Raw genomic sequence first — 17,632 nt, 5'->3', positions numbered from 1 at the left:
CCCCCCAGCCTGGGGTTTGCGGGGTCCAGGTTCCTCCTGCCCGTTCCAGCGGGTTCCCGGTCCTCACCCGCCTGCTCCGCTTCCGAGAAGGGAGATGCGCGCAGAGGTCAGGCAGGCCCCGCTCCGGTCCTCCCTTCTCTCTGGCTGTCTCCACCGCCATTCCCAGATCTGGGCCCCCGCGAGCCCACAGGCCAGGCAACTCCGGGCCTCCCTTGCTCTTTTGATCCCCCTTTCCCTTTCTACGTTTCTGCCTTCTCTTTTGTTACCTGCCCTGTCCTAGATGCCTTGTTTTCCGGCAGACCTGGGGTCCAGGTGGTAACAAGAAGCCACCTCCCCGAAGTTTAACTCCTTTCCTAAAGCGTGGGATCCGGGCGGGCGGGACGGGCAGATGCTGTTGGCGGATCTGGAGGAGCGGCCTCGGAAGCCGAAGCTCGGCTGAAGGGAGCCCAGCACATTTAATCTCCTCAGTTGGATTCAGGGCCCCCAGCAGGACTTGGGCTCTGCTCTGCCTCTGCAGGAGCCTCCACCGCTCTGGGCAAAGAATGAGCAAGCGGGGACAGAGCAGGACAGCTCCTCTTGAGGGCCCTGTTCTCGGAACAGGTGACTGTGAAGAAACAGGTTAGAAGGGCTTGGCACAGGGACACACACCTGTAATCTTAGGACTCCAGAAGGCTTGAGACAGGGTTCCAAGTACCCCAAGTTGAAGCAGGAGGTCGGCCTTTTTTGACGGTGGGCAAGAAGTATGTCAAAAGCTGCCCTTCATCACTTGTTAGGGGAGGCTGAAAGGAACCCAGGAGCCCAAGGGACTACTGCTGGCCTCAGCAAGCAATTCTCTTCTCCTTTCTTCTACTTACAGCAGGGGTCCCCAACCCTGGGCCACAAAGCAGGAAGCTTCACCCCTACTTACAGCTGCTCCCCACCTGAGCTTTGCCCCCTGGTACCAAAGAGGTTGGGGACACAACTCTAAAGGGCGCTGGAGGCTACAAAACTCAACCAAACAGGCCTACTAGGGCCAGGAGACTCAGGAGGAGGAGGCTATAAGGACTGGAGCTCTCCCTAGCCAGGGGAACCACACTGGGAGAGCACCTCAAGTCTTTGAGAAATGAGTCTGGGCAACAGAGATTAAATGGGGGAGAAAAACACTTGAAAAGACTGTCCCACACAAGTCAACTTTTAATAACTTCAACCCGTCAGCAGTTTCAGATCCAGCTGCCATGCAGTTTATCGCCCGAAGACCCTACATGCCCCAGGTAAGGCTACCCGTGCTCCGGGGAAAGCCAGCCCATGACCTCTTGCCAACTCCATGCATGCACAGCAGTCTGTTGGTGATGCTCTGGAACTATCTGCTCAATGCTGAAGCCAGGGAGGGCAAGTGTTCCTCAGTGATCTGAGGCTAAATGGGTGGCAGCTGGGGAGGTCCCGCGCCTCTTCTCATGGCTGGATTCCTACATGCTCTGATTCTTCCTTTGCTGCTTCCTGCCTACCATCCTGAGGGCTTTAAAAGTACTTTAGAAAGGGATGATCTCAGAGCTGCAGCTATTTTGGAGGCAGCAGTGGGGTAGCAGGGAGAGCCTACAGTGGTCCCATTGAGGCTACCCGAAGGAAGAGCACAGGCCAGCTTTCCCAAGGCCAGGAGATCTGCCCGTGGCCCACCCGAGTTTGGCAGGTACAGTGCTCACCCAGCCTCTCTTAGATGGATGGTACCCTGCACCCAGCGGGTTCTTTCCTTCCCAAGCACCAGACTGCAGCAGGATCAGACTCCTCCCCAGAGGAAATTCTCAGGCAGGCTGGATGTAAACAGCAGCAGGGTGAGGGAGTGGAACACTTGGAGGGGAGCTCAGAGGCAGGAGAGGCTCCCTGTGGAGGGCTGGCTGGGGTAGGGGAAGCTGCTGGGAAGGGAACTAGCAAAGTAGGCACCTTGAGGGGTCCGAAAACCTGTCAGTGTTTATTTCACACACACTCATAGACAGTTTAAAGCAGACTAAAAATAAAAAGTGAAACCTGGGGATTTAGCTCAGTGGTTCCACTGCCTTCAAGGTCCTGAGTTCGATCCCCGGCACCAAAAACAAACAAACAAACAAATAAAAAAGTGAGGGCTAAGAGCCTATTGTGCTGATGAGTCCATGGGTTGGAAGGCAGGAGAAAGCTAACAGGAACTCCTGGTGCCAAAACTAAAATCTACCAAGTGGTGGCTGGACAGCAGAGCTCTGGGCAGATTCCAATCTCTGGTTTCTCAGAGAAGTCAACCCTGAGCTAGAGCTAAGATGACTGCACCAATCACCTGTAGGGCAAGGGGCACATACTTCAAGCCCCACTTAGCTCCAGGCCCAAAGAAAGCAGGAGGGAGTTCCAGGTATCTGAAAGTTGATTTGTTCAGAACCCTGCAAAAAGCCACTGGACTTTGGGATGTTGGCACCACCTAGGGCTTAGTCCACCAACTCCTGCAGTCTCAACTGGAAATGTGAGAGCGTGTCCGGGGGGCCCACTCTGGAGCCCCCACATCCTTACATGTGTCTCCCTTTGCCCTCCCATTCCTCCCCAAATAAGAGCCCCTGGCTTCCTGCTGCTGTCCAAGCTCCACTGAAGTGCAGCCTTCATCAAAGACCTTGTTGTCTGTGTTTCTCTCCAACCTCAGAGGCAGCCCCTTCTCCCTCTCTAGCCCAGGAGTCTCATGAATAAGGGCAGCTGGTGGCTGTCAGGAGGCGGGGTCTCAGGAGATAGTGGAGAACTCCTTCAGCAGGACCTCCTGGCTGAGTGTGTGGAAGGCCAGGTTCCTCCGGACGTTGGTGCTAATGGATCGGACCTGGAGAAGGTGAGGAATTAAGTGAATTAAGTGGTCAGGGAGGAAGCAAAGGAAAAGGCAGCAATTCAGGCTCACTACCTCCCACCTGGACTAGATCTGTTCTGCTCCCCCGTGCCAGGGTGCAGACAGAATCGAGTAGGGCAGAAGTCAGTGCTAAAGAGCCTCATCAGTTCCTCTACTTCTCTTTCACAACCCTCTTCTCTCCCAATAACTAATTCTCTTTGCTTATTGATGGATCCCACTAATTCCTCTGCACCAACATAAAGACTCACCAACCACCCCATAAAAATACTCCCTTTACTGTGTCCTGACAGTAATGGATGCCATGTTCCTAACTGACTCAACCCAGAGAAGTCCTGAGGAACGTCACGTCAGGGTCAAAGCTGGGGCCGGTTTAGCACAAGACAGACGACCTAAAATCAGCACCCTTACCACAGACTTGGCATGGGGGGAGAAGCTGGGCTGACGGAAGTTACAGCCCAGTAGAGAGGGGTGAGAGGAAGGGAAGCGGGGAGAGGCCAGTGTGTCCAGACTTTCCAGCCAGGAGGCCTGGGTACACTGGCAGGACCACAGGGAGGCAAAGGCCTTCCCGAGAACAGCACTGGGCATAGGGCAGGAAAGAGACAGTCAGCAGGAGAAGCTGTTTTCCAGAGATGCTGACAAGGAGGTGGAGCAAGAGGCAGAGCAAATGCTCCCAGGCACCGGGGGCCAAGGGTAGAAGTTGTTGGAAACTGAGGGACCGGAAGTGGGAATGGGTATAGGGAGTAGAAACTGGATAACTACATCAGACCAGGAGCCAGTTAGGAATTCAGGAAGTAAAAAAGAAAAAAGAAATGCAGGCCACAGGGGGGAAAAAAAAATTGGAAATGACTACACAAAAAGAATTAACTACTCTTGCTGGTTGAGGACAGGATGTGGAACAATGAGCCAGCGCTGCTACCGGGAACACATGTCCAACCCAGACCCGGCTGGAGGTGTGCAAGAGCCGTCTTGTGTCTGTGGGGAAGGCTAGCGGTGCTGCTCAGGAACATTTTCCTTCCTCCCTGCTTGTCCTGAACTGCTTTACAGAGAGGCGGCGCTGATCCCAGGAGAGCCGTTCAGGCTTATTTTATCAGCTTTGGCAACTCCCACTGTCCCCTAGTTCCCTAGAAGCCCACCTGCAGGGAGCCCCAGAGACATGGGCAGAGGCAGACACTCACCAGCTCCTTGAAGAAGGCAGCTTCCTTGTGCTGCTCTGAGTAGCGCTCGTACTGGTCCAGGCCGTCCTGCAGCTTCAGCGTGAGCGTGTCATAGTTGGCTCGCACCACCTCTAGCACCTGGGGAAGGTCAAAGGCCAGGCGGGGCTGGGGCATGCAAACTGCAGGTCACTTAGCACATGCTGCTGCCTTATAGGGTTCACTACTTATCCAGAGAAAAATCGCTGCCACAGGGAGCATTTCCTCAGGCTTCTGGGCCACTTTTTTTTTTTGTACCAGGAAGTGAACTCGGGGCCAGGCAGGCGCTGTGCTGCTGAGCTATATCCCTGGCCCTGAGCCACTTTGAAATGTCTTTCACTCCCTGCCTTCCCTGACCAGCCCGGCCTGTATGGCAGATGATAGAAAAGCAAGCGTCTGTGGTCACTCTGTGTTTCTAATACTATAAATGTACTCAGTCCTCTCCTGAAGCTTTCTTTGGCCAGTCTCTCATAGTTGCTGAGTAAGACTTTGCCACGTTCCCCAGCTTCTCCCTTTCTGGGAACTGTGTTTTTTCAGTCCTGGGATGTTCCTTAGCACCATCTGCACTTGTTTTCCTCTCAGTGCCAACTCAGCCTTCCCATCCATTGCCTGGATCAAGCTTTTGGTCTTCTCAGACGGGGTACAGGAGACACTTTCAAGACTAAGCTAGAGCTCTTGTTCTGAGGCAAAGTCTTTCCTCAACAATGCTTCTCTGGCTTGGTATGGTGAAGGATCAAATTTTTACTGATTCTGGGAACTTGGTACATCTGTGGTTAAGGAGGAAGGAATGGGCTGGGTAGATTACTCCTGTAATCCCAGCCCTCTGGAAAAGGTAAGGCAGGAGGATCATAAGCTTGAGCCGAGCCTGGGCAACTTAGTGAGACCCTGTCCCAAAGCAAAAAATTTAAAAAGAGCTGGGATGTAGCTCAGTGTGAAAGCCCTGGATTCAATCCCCACACCACCACCCCTCAAAAAAAGGGGGGGAGGGGGCCGGGGATTTAGCTCAGCGGTTCGATGGCCTGCCTTGCAAGCGCAAGGACCCGAGTTCGATCCCCGGTAACTTGACATGCCATCGTGGAGATTGCTCTGTTCAGTGGGGAGATGGCAGAAAGTAGTCAATGGCTGATGAGGACAGTTAGGTCTGACAGAAGCAGGGAGTGAAGGGACAGGCTCCTGAGTACCGCAAAGGTGCCTTGGGCTACTCCGCCTCACCAGTCCAAATTGTGCCAGGGCAGACTTGCTTCGGGGGCAAGCAATTCTACCTGCTAAGAGGTCCAGAAGAGCTGGGCAGGGTGGTGCACACCTTGTAATCCCAGCCCTCAGTATGCTGAGGTAGGAAGATCACTTTGAGTTTGAGGCTAGCCTGGGCTACATAGTAAGTTCGAGACCAGCCTGAACTACACAGTGAAACCCTGTCTAAAAAAAAAAAAAAAAAAAAAAAAAAAAAAACATCCGGACGACTGATGGGCTGGTGCCCACAGGGAAGGCTTCTATTCTATGGGGAAGGCCCCGAATTTGGGTTTGGAGGGAGGGTACGGGAAGAACAAGGGTCTGCCAAGTTTCCCTCCTTCTGGACGCCCAGCTCCACAAGATCACACTGCTCACTGGGCCCCACAGACACTAGTGGTTCTTCTGTTTCCAGTTCTGTTTGTTACCTAGCAACAACAGTCACCCACAAAGTAATCCAGGCCCCTCATGCACAGGGGTACGTGTGTAGCTGGAACTGCTACAGCCAAGGTCTTTGCTCAGAAGTGAATGGCTCAAGGCCAGAAAAAGGCACAATTCCTCCAAGATAGAACCAGCCTCCAGGGTCCAGGCAAAATAAAGTCATAAATGCATTCCTGAACCCTGAAGACGGGGTGGCCTCAGCACTGCCCATGACCCAGCCACTGGGCAGGGCCTTCCCTGAGGAATGTCACACAGGGCACAGAAAAGCTCCCCATGCCACATCTGGTAGCCTCGGATGTCTCCTGGGCATTCTCCTCTTGCCAGGGCAGAACAGAAGTGAAGGTCTTGCTTAGAGCAGCTACTCTTCCTTTCCTAGCAAGGCTGGCTTTTGCCAGTATAGCCATCAGTTCATTATAGGACAGGGAAAGCAGAGAAGGCTCCCGAGACACCAGCTCCTTAGAAAGAAATGAGTAGCCTGGCTGGATCGTCCTCGGGGAACAATCTCCATTCTCTTACTATCATCATCATCAGAGATACTAGGGATTGAACCCAGAGCTCTGCACCAAGTTATATCCCAGCCCTGTTTTACTTTTTCAGATAGGATCTCACTAACTCACGAAGCTGCCCAGGTGGAGGTGGGATCTGTGACCCTCCTGCCTCAGCCTTCCGCACTGCGAGGATTACAGGTGTGTGTGCCACTGCGCCGGGTGTCGGCTCTCCTCTTGTGTGGACACTGCCTTCCGCCACCCGTCTCTGGCCCTTCTCTGTGGGTTGCTTTCCTTTCTCTTCCACCCAGGGGAACGCTGCTGTCAATTCATCTTGCCTCTGCCGTCTCACGCCCTCATCATCTCTGACAGTAGGAAACATTCTAAGTGCAGGTCTGGGCCTCAGCCCATTGAGTGTACTTGCCTAGTCTGAGACTTCACTTCCTGTAGCTTAAGACTAGGGCCCTGTCCTGTCTGAGCCTCAGCACTGGTCTGGGATGTGGCAAGGGCAGCAGTTAAGCCCAGGGCAATCTCCCAGAGCCCCTGTCCCTAAAGGCCTCAGGCTCTACCATAACTTGCAGCCTCTGTGGCAGGCTTCCTAGCAACTCCATGGCCCCTGCCAGGTTGAGACTGCCTCCCAGTCTGTCCGGTAACAATCTATCCCCCAAGCACAAGCACATTTTCCTCAGCTGTCAGGCTCCCTAGAGCCACGATCACCACCTCAGCTTAAGGTAGCTTCAAAGTTGGGAAATCACCTATAAGACTACAGGCCCTCTAAGGAATTCATACACCTCCTACCTACAACCCTCAGTGCATGGGAACGTGAATCCTGGGAAGGGCCTGATAGAAAGATAACTGATAGCTGGGCGTGGTGGTGTACCCCTGTAATCCCAGCATTTGGGAGGCTGAAGCAGGAGGATCACCACAAGTTTGGGGCCACCCTAGGCTACACAGTGAGTTCAAAGCCAACCTGACCTGCACAGTGAGACCCTGTCTCAGAAAACCAACCAACCAACCAACCTAATCAATAACGAATGAATGAAAGATAAATAACTGAGCTGGGAGTTCCACTCTTACTATAGGATTTCAGATAACTCACTTCTTTTGAGCCGCAGCCCTTCCCCCTATGAAATGATCTTGAACTTACCCTTCCAGAAATTACAAATTACAAGGGAATTCAAATTTTTAATTCCTGAGCATCACGTACATTTAACAGAAACACCATCACCCCAAGGACTATATGCTTGCTGGGACTCAAAACTCATTCCCTTCACAGACGGGGAGAACCTATTTTAACTGACCCGAAGGTCTCAGGAGCAGGCTGCACATGATTCTCCACCACAAAGGGACATCTGTGGATTCAAGAGAAGACCGAGTACAGACAAAGGGGCCTCAGCTTTCTTCTCTGCCTCAAAACACTTCACCTCGACACAAGTTAGGAAAAAGCAAATTGGGTAGGGGCTGGGCACTGGCTCCTGAGGTCTCTGGAGGGAAAGGGCCTGAGAAGACAGTAAAGTAATTAAGAACATAGGCTTTGAGGTCACAGGTCTGAGCTGCAGTCCCAGGGAGACCACTGACTAGCTGCGTACATTTATATGAGTATCTCTGTCCCTCCCTCCATCACATTGGAGCACTGAACTCGGGGCCTTTGCACCAAGATACATTCCCAGCCCTTTTATTTTTTATTTTAGACAGGGCCTCACTAAGTTGTCCAGGCTGGGCTTCAACTTGAAATCCTCCTGCCTCAGCCTCCTAGAGTGCTGGGATTACAGGCACCAGGCCTAGCGTGTTTATTTTTTTGAGCCTCAGTTTTCATATCTATAAAATTTTGTGGGTAACACTCATACGGCTGATGTAAAGAAGAGGTGAGATGACTGTTCAACATCTGGCACATAATGAAAAAGAAATCAATAAATATTTACTGATTTTATAATGAAAGCCTCTTTCTCTTAACACTGGGAATTTGGAAGTTCTGGCTGTCTCCAGATAGTTCTAACCATAAGCTAGGAGACAGGGCCTCAAACACCTTCATTTAGCCAACAGATTTTGGAGAAGAGAAAACCACATTCCCTTACGCAACATGAAAGCAGCCTCCTAGAAGGTCCACACAGTCTGAGTGTAACTGGCATGCAGCAGCCACAAGTCAGAGGTGGTCTACTGCCCACAGCCAACCTTAACACCTTGGTGGCGCAAGAGGACACAGGCTTCCAGTTGTGGTGTGCACATCTATAATGCCAGCACTCTTCAGCCCAGCCTGGGCGACTTAGTGAGACTCTGTGTCAAAATATAAAATTTAAAGGAGTGGGGATGCTGAGGAATAGCCCAGTTCAGAGGGCCGAGGTTCAACCCCCAGCAGCAAAAAGGCCCACAAGGCCTGGCTTTGCATAATACAGATTATGAAGCTCTTGGTCATATCAGGGTTAGAATGTCATCAAGATGGGTAGTAGATAACATCCCAGGGCACAAGGTTAGTTGAAAACTGCCGATAAGGTTTCACACACATACACATCTCTCAGGACATACAATATGCATTCCTCACAGAATATTCAGTAGCTGTTGTCTATTTTTTAAAAAGTACACAAGGCTTTTGAAACAGGAATAACTTCTAGCCTGAAGAGAGTAGCAAATGAGAATCACCAAGTTGGAAAAATTCCTGGTGATGGCTATCTAATTTTGATGCCAAAAGCTTTGTCCTGGGCCTGAAAAACTGCTGTCTCAAATATGTTGGACTGAATTCCCAGCAGAAAACGACAACTAAATAACAGGATGTATCCTGTCAGCAAACTTGTGTTCATTACTTTCTTCTCAGTTTGAACTGACATCTAAAGTATGACCGTTTAGAGCCGGGTGTGGTGATGCATGCCTGTAATTCCAGCACTCTTTTTGGGAAGTTGAGGCAGGAGGATCCTGAGTTCAAGGCCAGCCTGGGCTACATAGCGAGTTCAGGGCCAGCCTGAACTATGAAGGGAGACCTTGCCTCAAAAAACAAAAAACAATAAAACAACAACAACAACAAAAAGCTATGACTACTTACAGAAAGCATGTAAGGCTGCCACCAGCCCATTTCCAACATCATGATCTGCCTTCGAGGCCAGGCTGCCAAATAAAGCATGAGACCACAAAATAGTAATAGAGAAGCTTACTGAGTCTTCCAACAGAAGAGGGAATAAACATGGAACCCACCAAGATGACAATGGGAAATAATGAAGGGGCTGCTGGATCAGACACTGGTTTCAAAATCTTTTTTTTTTTTTCTTTTTGGTTTTTTGAGACAGGGTCTCACTATGTATTTGAGACTGACCTGGAACTCACTATGCAGCCCAGGCTGGTCTGGAACTCACAACGATCCTCCGCCTCAGCCTCCCGAGTGCTGGGTTTACAGGTGTGCGCCACCATGCATGCCCGGCTTTCTGGTTTCAAATCTTGACACTATCATTTACTAAATATGTGACTATGACCTGTATGACTCTTAATCCCCTTAACTAAGAGACAGTCATATTTTCTTTTAACATTATATGTAATATATATTATATAAAAACAAGTGACAGGACCTATCAAACAGAAGGATCTAACTGAATACGGAAATAGGAAGTACTTGATGTATTCAAATAAGATGAGTCAGCTGGTTAAGTGGCATCCAGAAGACCTGGAGCTCTCCGTGGCATGTGAGGTCAATGACATGGAAGGAAGCCATATCAGAACTAACAGCTCTCGAAGAAACCTCTGAAGTTACCTACCCAGTTCATGCTCGTTTCACAGGTGAAGAAACAAATGTCTAGAAAGAGTGACAACACTCTTAGATACCCAATCCAAGTGCTCTTTCTGTAGCGGCAGGCTAGTCAGATCTGGGCATAGTCAGCACGGGATTAGATACCCAATCCAAGTGCTCTTTCTGTAGCGGCAGGCTAGTCAGATCTGGGCATAGTCAGCTTTACAGACTAAATTCGGTCTTCAGAGAACAAAAGTTCAAGGAATTCCAAGTCACTTCTCCTGAGAAGAGGAAAGAATGATCTGTGGACAGCTGGAAGCGTAACCCAAAGAAGGCGTAGTTTGTTGTGTGAGCTTTAGTAACTGCCAGGCTCCTCAGGGCCACAGGGCCTATCAATTTTCACAAGTAGCAACTGAAAACCCTGCTCTACCCTGCTGATGTAAACCACCAACAAAACTTTACAGACATCTTATCAGCAAAGGTGATTTGGACAGCTACTTTGATCACTCAATTCTCGTTTAGGAGCTTGAAATTGAAAGGTCCTTAATATTCAGTTGAGTGTTCTGGCCCCGGTCATTTGTGGTTTTCAGTCTTTGGGGATGGTTATTAAAAGGAATTAACAAATTCTTTCCACAGTGAATGCTCCCGTCTCAAGACCAATTTTCCACTCTCCCAGAGGCTGCACTTTCATGCAGTTCTGCTTTATGTTTTTGTTTGGTTTGGTTTGGGTTTTTTGTGTAGACCAGGCTGGCCTTGAACTCACTCACAGCAATCTTCCTGCTTCAGCCTCCCAAGAGTGCTGGGGTTACAGATGTGCACCACCACACCCAGCTTGCAGTTCTGCTTTAACATCCTCAATTCCTTAATCATAGAAAAATTAATCTACAGATGGTTTGAAACAGATATAGCAGCTAGAAAGGAATTAGGAGAAAAAGATAAAAAGGATTTTTAGAGGATATTTTTTGGTGTTTTGAGACAGGGTCTCACTATGTAGTTCAGACTGACCTGGAACTCACTATGTAGCCCAGGCTGGTCTTGAACTCACAGCGATCCTCCTGCCTCAGCCTTAGAGGATTTTTATAATAATCTCAGACTGTCTTTCCCACTGGACTGCAACCATTTGTTCTATTTCATATATTTACTCAAGTAGTTAAAGAGTATGACTTTCAGATCCCATTTCTCCCACAGAGCAGGGAAGGACAACCCGAGAGACCAACTCTGAGCACCAAGTCCAAGTCTGACCAGGCCACCTTTGCTTCTCTTCTTCAAAGTCGGGATGCTCAGCAGTGTCACACCTGAGCACCTCCAAGAAGTCGGAGTACAGAGACACTGCCCTCGGTTCCAGAAAGTCACAGTACATCTTACCCTGTTCTGCCCCGAGGAGCATGGCCACACTATCTCTGCCCCAGACTCCTCAAGGCAGTGGCATCTCGGACCAACGCATGCCTGGCAACAACCTCCAAGTCTGGCACCCCAGCACCCCCACCCCCAAGGAACATAAAAACCTTTGCTCTCCCCTTGCTCGGGGCTCACCCTTTTTTGATTCAGCCCACTGCACCTTAGTGAATAAATAACTTTGTTGCTCACACAAAGCCTACCCAGGTGGTTTCTCTGTGCCTCCCGTACAAGCAGGTACTGCATATTCTACAAAATGATGGAGAAGACATTATCAGAGTTTGGTAAGCCATTCTTTCCTTGCAATGGCTGGAGATTTGGTACAAATCTATTCTGGTGCCCATACTCAGGTTTGTTCCCGGAGCCACCCATCAAAACAACAGACGGCTAAATTAGGTAGAAATAGTATAGGCAGTCAGATAGGGCTGAGCCCTCGAGGGAGTCAGGGCAGAAGACGAAAACACATCACAACAGTGGATGGGTCAGGGATTTAGCTCAGTGGTTTTGCCACATGCCTTGCAAGCACAAGAGCCCGAGTTCAATCCCCAAAACAAAACAAAACAAAACAGTGGCTGGAGTTGTATGTGAAAAAGAGTAAAGTTACAATGACCAGATTTACATACTTTCCTATGGGATAACTGGAAGCTTGAGGTTATTGGTACCGCCCTTTTTGAGATTTATCCCTATAAATCTGTCATTGGGGAGTGGGCCATCCTCTCCCACCCACTAAGACTAAAGACTAAAGACAAGACTAAGAGTATAGATCACTGAACAAGGTTAAAGATGTCATCCATATGCCCTTGCGACTACCGGATCAGTATGAGCCAAGTGGCTATACTTGTAAACTCATCAGTTGATTACAGTTTTCACCCACATCCTACCCAACTCCTGATTTTGTTCTAAAAAACTTTCTCAGAGAAGTGGGCTCACTGGCAAGCCATTCAGGACCTTTCCTGTCTCTCAAGAGTCTTTTTTTTTTTTTTTTGTACCGCAGATTTAACTCAGGGCCTTGCGCTTGTGAGGCATGCGCAGCGCCACTGAGCTGAATACCTGGCCCTGCTACTCCCCATCCCTATTCCCCCATAAATTTTCCTACTCTTAATCTCCGTTGTTCATTCAGATTCATCCTTCAATTTCAGGGAACATGAACTCGGAGTGGCTGACATCTAGCCGGTTGGGAGTGACATTTTCTCCCCTGTATCACTGACCTCCTGGTCTTAGCATAATGTCCTGTCACTAGAAGAAACAGTGCCAAGCACAGTAGTTCTTCACTAATGGTCAGCAGCAAATAAACTGCTAGAAAGAGGATCCAGGTAGCTATAAGCAGTTTCTATGGTAAATGTATAAATGTACACTTCTCTTCATCCATGGAGGAACAACACAAGGCAAATATACCATATCTCAGCAAGGAATGCTGAAGCTTTTTTCCTTCTAAAATCCAGAAAAAGTTCTCAAACTTAAAGGAAGGTGCTCTTTCCCATGAAAGTGAGAATGACCTACTCTGGGCATTGCCTACCACCCTGCTCTGGATTTGGTATAGGGCTGAAATACTTTATAAACTTTTGTATGAGACTGGAAGAGATACAGAAAGTCTGATCTTTCATTCTCTCTAAAGGCACTTAACATAGCCTCCCTCTCTTGCTCTACTTTTCTAAAGGCAGACCTTCTCCAGAACTGGCTATAGGTCTCCCAATGAGGGACAGCACCCTTCTCTCCCAGAAATACAGTTTTTACCTAACTTTGAAATTTCACCAGCTTGAGGACAGCTTCTCAGAGGCAGTCTCACAATTAAGTGGAACTCAGGTGTTAGTTTTGAAGAGGAATTCTGATGAGAACCAAAAAATCGATTCTTTTCTCATAACTCATATTTATTCTTCCAAACTCAGAACTAATTAAACCTAAACAAGGAGCACTTCAAAGATGTCACATAAGTAATGACCCTGGCCACTGGGTCTAGTTATGCCTTCTGCAAAAGTTTCAACCGATAGCTAGTATGTTTAGGATAGCACAGTGGGGCCAAGTGTGGTGGCACATTCATCTAGCCCCAGCGACTTGGATCAGAAGTGTGAGTCCTAACTGTACAACTGTCAAACACACACAAAGACATAGTGATCAAGAGTATATGTTGAGTCAACCTGGCTGGTCTCCCACCCCATCTTCATCACCTATCAGCATGTTATAGCTAGGTGAGCCTCAGTTTTCTCACTGTGAAAGTGGGAATAGTACTTTCACTATAGAGCCAGTTCTATATATAAGGTATATATATTAAAAAAAGACCACATAAAGGGGTATATGCAAGGTGATAAGCATACTGTTTTCTTTGTTTTGTTTTGTTTTTTGAAACAGGGTCTCACTATGTAGTTGAGTCTGACCTGGAACTCACTATGTAGCCCAGGCTGGTCTTGAACTCACAGCGATCCTCCTGCCTCAGCCTCCTGAGTGCTGGGATTACAGGCGTGCACCACCACACCTGGCTAAGCATACTGTTTGATGCATAGAAAGTGCTTAAAAATTGTGGCTGTTAGCACTTGGGAAGCTGAAGTAGGATTATGAGTTTGAGACCAGACTGGGCTATACTGCCAAGTTCTATCTAGGCCAGCCTAGACTATGCAGCAAAACTCTGTCTTAAAAAAATAATAATAAAATTAAAAACCAAAAGAAAGAAAGAGAAGGGGAGAGAGAGAGAGAGAGAGAGAGAGAGAGAGAGAGAGAGAGAGAGAGAGGATGGATAGATGAATTGTGGCTGTTACTATTTTTTTTTTTTTTTGGTACCAGGGATTGAACTCGGGTCCTTGCGCTTGCAAGGCAGGCCACCGAACCTCTGAGCTAAATCCCCAGCCCTGTTACTATCTTTTTTCACCTTGATAAGACTCTATGACTTTTTAGGGTCTGAAATCAGGAAAATTGACCCATTAACATAGCTCCCCTTTCAACTCCTGCTATAAATGAGCAAAATCCACTCCCCAATCTCTCTGGAAGATGTTTTAATCCTACAGGTTTCCCAATGAGGGATGTGCAGTGGAGAAAAGAACCTATGGTCTCAGGTCTTGGGCATTAGGAGGTGGAGGCTGGCAGAGTGGCAGGACCTCTCCTAGCAAAACAAGCATGACAGCGCTCCTGATTTCCTCACTGAAACCTGTCACATCTACACCCTGAAGGAAGAGACTCAGCATTACATTATGGACCTCCCACCATGCCAGACAGTGTCTTAAGAACAGCAAACATCAACATGCTTATGGACTAATTTAGTAACACAGGCCCAACCGGAAAAGGAGACTCTAGCAAGGCACACGGTGAGATTAGTTAGGCCCTGATGGCCTAACACTCAGCACTGTTCTCAGCACTCTGCCCCAAAAGCTGGCAGAGCCATGTCTGCCTTTACAAAGTGACAGGCACTGGAGGGATGGAGAGAAACCTCTAGAGATGGGCCAGGAGCAATGATCATGGCCTGGAGTCAGCTGGATCAGTGAAGGGACACAGGCTCAAACAGCACTAGGCCTTTCTGTTTTGATTTCTGTTAGTACCTATGAGTAACACAGAATAATGAGACCTGTTTTGGTTTACTGGTACACGCATATAACATATTTTGATTACTTTCATCCCTATCTCAGCCTTTCACCCCCTTGATTCCCTTCCAGATCTATAAAAATCTACCTTCTGGCTTCCTGTCATCTCTCACTGATTGATTGATTAATGGCTGGTATAAGAGAAAACATGTGATATTTAAATTTTCCGAGACTTATTTTTCTGAGGCTTATTTTGTTTAACAAGGTAGTCTTCAGTTCCATCCATTTTCCTACAAATGAATGATTTCATTTTCCCTTAGGATATAACAATATGCTATTGTGTATATACATACATCACATTTTCTTTTTTCAACAGGGTCTCGCTACGCAATTCAGGCTGGCCTCAAACTCACTATGTGACCCACACTGGCAAATCTCTGTTAGAGTTACAGGCAGGCTCTGCTACTCCTGCAACCACACACTGTACAGCAGGGAGAATAAGGGAGCCAAAGTCTCTTCTCTGCCTACCACCTCTTCTAATTGGGGGGAGGTACTTAGGACCTTTACCCGGGTCTACAGCCCCAGCTATTATGTTTTTATTTTGTTTTGGTACAGGGGATCAAACTTGGGACCTTGCACTTGCAAGGTAGGTGGTGGAAACACTGAGCTAAATCCCTGGCCCTTTTTATTTTTTATTTTGAGATGAAGTCTATGCTGGCCAGGATGGGCTGGAACTTGCCATCTATTCTGCCTCAGCTTTCCAGAGTGCTGGGATTTCAGGTGTGTGGCACTATGCCCGGCCCTACTTTTACTACCGTGATAGTTAACTCTGAGTAAAAAATCCTCTGTAGGGGAGCTGGGACCCCAAGACAATGGCTACAGTAAGAACCATGAACTTGGACTGATCTGTGACGCACAGTAACAGTGGGTTCCCATCAGGGTCAATCACCCAAGGGGCAGATTGTTTTCACACTGAAAAATAAAATCTTGCACAAAGGCACACAGGAAGAACAAGACAGAAGAGTGAGGAAGGTCACGTCCAGGCATGGCGACACATATTGTACCCAGCTCCTTGGGAGGCTGATGCAGGAGAATCAGAAGTTCAAGCCTCACCTGACAACTTAGGGAGACCGTATCTTAAAATAAAATAAGATAAAAAGGTCGGGGGCTGGGGATTTGGCTCAGTTGTTCCACCGCCTGCCGTACAAGCACAAGGGCCCCAGTTCAATCCCTGGTACCAACAAAACAACTACAACAACAAATAAAAAGTATTCCCTAAGCTCAGTATTCCCTAAGTTCAATTCTCAGGAGGGGGAAACAAAGAATATTATTTTACTCAACTGACACAAAAACTATAGATTCAGTTTCTCAGGAATAAGGTTTGATCCAATCTGAACTGTCCCTCTGAGGTGTGTGCAATTTAGTAACAATTTTAACTGCATAGATTTAGCTGAACTGTTCAGTGTACTCATTAAATAACTAACCAAGACAATCTAAGCAAACACACATGGTGATTTTTGAGCAGCCAGGTAAAGGCTTGCTGAACTATTTTTGGCATTTGCTTACATATAGCAACCAAAAGATTTGTATCTCAGAAGGCAAGAAGAAAAGACAATTAGATGCCTGAGCTCTGTGTCTAACTGGCACCCAGAGGAGACTATTAGCTTCCTCATATGCCATCCGCTTGCCCCCTCATACTGGACAAAGTGTGGTCCCTCTCCTCATGGAAATGGCCTAGAGATGCACACTGACCAAGCTGTCAGTCAAGAGGACAAAAGAGTAGAGACCCAAGAGCTTTGTGTTTCCTCCTTCTTGCTGTTTTGAGAGACTAGACGGTCAAGTCTTTGTAATTGATCAATGTTAGACTCAGGAATATCAGGTAAAACGGGGGAATGGAAGAGATATGCACTTTTAGAGAATTATGTTTAGAAAGATAAAAATGTTCACTACTATATAAAAACTGTTTCTAATATCCACACAAGACTTTTCCCTACTGGAAACCAAAAACAGAAGAAGGAAGAAAGAATGAAGTACAAAGAGGCAATATAAATGAATAGTTAATGCAAGGGAAGACTCTCTGAAGAGTACATGAAATTAAAAAAACACTCCAAAATTCTCCCTGACAAATTAAATTTAAAATTTTTGTTAAAAGGGCTGGGACATAGCTCAGCACAAAGGCCCTAAGTGTAAGCCCTACTATTACTGCAATAAATAAATTTAAAAAATAAATCGATAGATCTTCATGGATGCCTGATTACACTGAAATTGACTTTCATTAAAAGGACGAAGGGCTGGGCCTGGTAGCGCACGCCTGTACTGTCTGCCAGACTCAATCATTCGCTAAACTCCGGGACTTACAGCTTCCTATCTTTACTAAGAACACCTAATGATGGTTCTGCTTTCACCTTTTCATGAAACTAAGGCAACAATGAAAGGTATTAGATGATCACAGCTAGAGATCATCACGCACCCATTTATGGGTTTGTAGTGAGACAATACCTCATGGGGGGGAGCAGGCATGGTGGCACACGCCTATAATCCCAGCACTCGGGAGGCTGAGGCAGGAGGATCACTAGGAGTTCAAAACCAGCCTGGGCTACATAGTGAGTTCCAGGTCAGTCTCAACTATATAGTGAGAACCTGTCTCAATAAAATAAAATAACCTTCACTAGGGGTCCAAGGAGAAGAGGAGGCTCCTCCCTAGATTTACAAAGAGTCCAGTGGGGCTGAGGTAATCATCCTAAATACATCAACTGAGAGAGCTCTGGAAGAGGACACACCAGCAGAGGTCCAACAAGAAAGTAGTGGTCATGGTAGGCACACTGGGAAATCCTCAAAGGCAGGTATTGTCT

The 17,632-nt window shown here is 47.7% G+C and overlaps 2 protein-coding genes and 1 long non-coding RNA gene across 6 annotated transcripts in view; 1 reads left to right on the top strand and 2 right to left on the bottom strand.

Annotated features, from left to right (window-relative positions):
* The window catches only part of Kcnip2 (potassium voltage-gated channel interacting protein 2), a 17,893-nt gene extending 17,733 nt beyond the window's left edge, over window positions 1-160 (bottom strand). Inside the window, exon 1 of the mRNA XM_019207789.2 lies at window positions 68-160. Within this exon, the coding sequence (XP_019063334.2) occupies window positions 68-160 (93 nt within the window). The remainder of the gene's footprint in view (window positions 1-67) is intronic.
* A 1,033-nt stretch (window positions 161-1,193) lies between these two features.
* On the top strand, window positions 1,194-11,138 carry LOC117285317. 2 transcript variants are annotated; one of them, XR_004516318.1, is made up of 3 exons: window positions 1,194-1,250; window positions 6,283-6,371; window positions 11,068-11,138. It is a non-coding gene; the product is annotated as an uncharacterized LOC117285317 (long non-coding RNA). The 2 variants fall into 2 exon arrangements; XR_004516317.1 differs by lacking the exon at window positions 1,194-1,250 and adding an exon at window positions 2,702-2,812.
* Window positions 1,474-17,632, bottom strand: part of Armh3 (armadillo like helical domain containing 3) — a 164,297-nt gene continuing 148,138 nt past the window's right edge. For 2 of the 3 annotated variants that reach the window (XM_010626395.3, XM_010626396.3), the window contains 2 exons: window positions 4,003-4,119; window positions 1,474-2,803 (listed from right to left, as the gene is read on the bottom strand). In XM_010626395.3, the coding sequence (XP_010624697.1) occupies window positions 2,711-2,803; window positions 4,003-4,119 (210 nt within the window). In that variant the 3' untranslated portion in view covers window positions 1,474-2,710. Of the gene's footprint in view, window positions 2,804-4,002; window positions 4,120-17,632 lie in introns of those variants that run through there. The other variant, XM_010626397.3, reaches the window with a different exon arrangement.

The sequence above is a fragment of the Fukomys damarensis genome, unplaced genomic scaffold (assembly GCF_012274545.1).
Source record: "Fukomys damarensis isolate Sample0158 unplaced genomic scaffold, DMR_v1.0_HiC HiC_scaffold_8, whole genome shotgun sequence".
In the NCBI taxonomy this organism is placed as follows: domain Eukaryota; kingdom Metazoa; phylum Chordata; class Mammalia; order Rodentia; family Bathyergidae; genus Fukomys; species Fukomys damarensis.
Note: the sequence above shows the minus strand (reverse complement) of the source record. Positions and strands in the feature narration are given on the sequence as shown.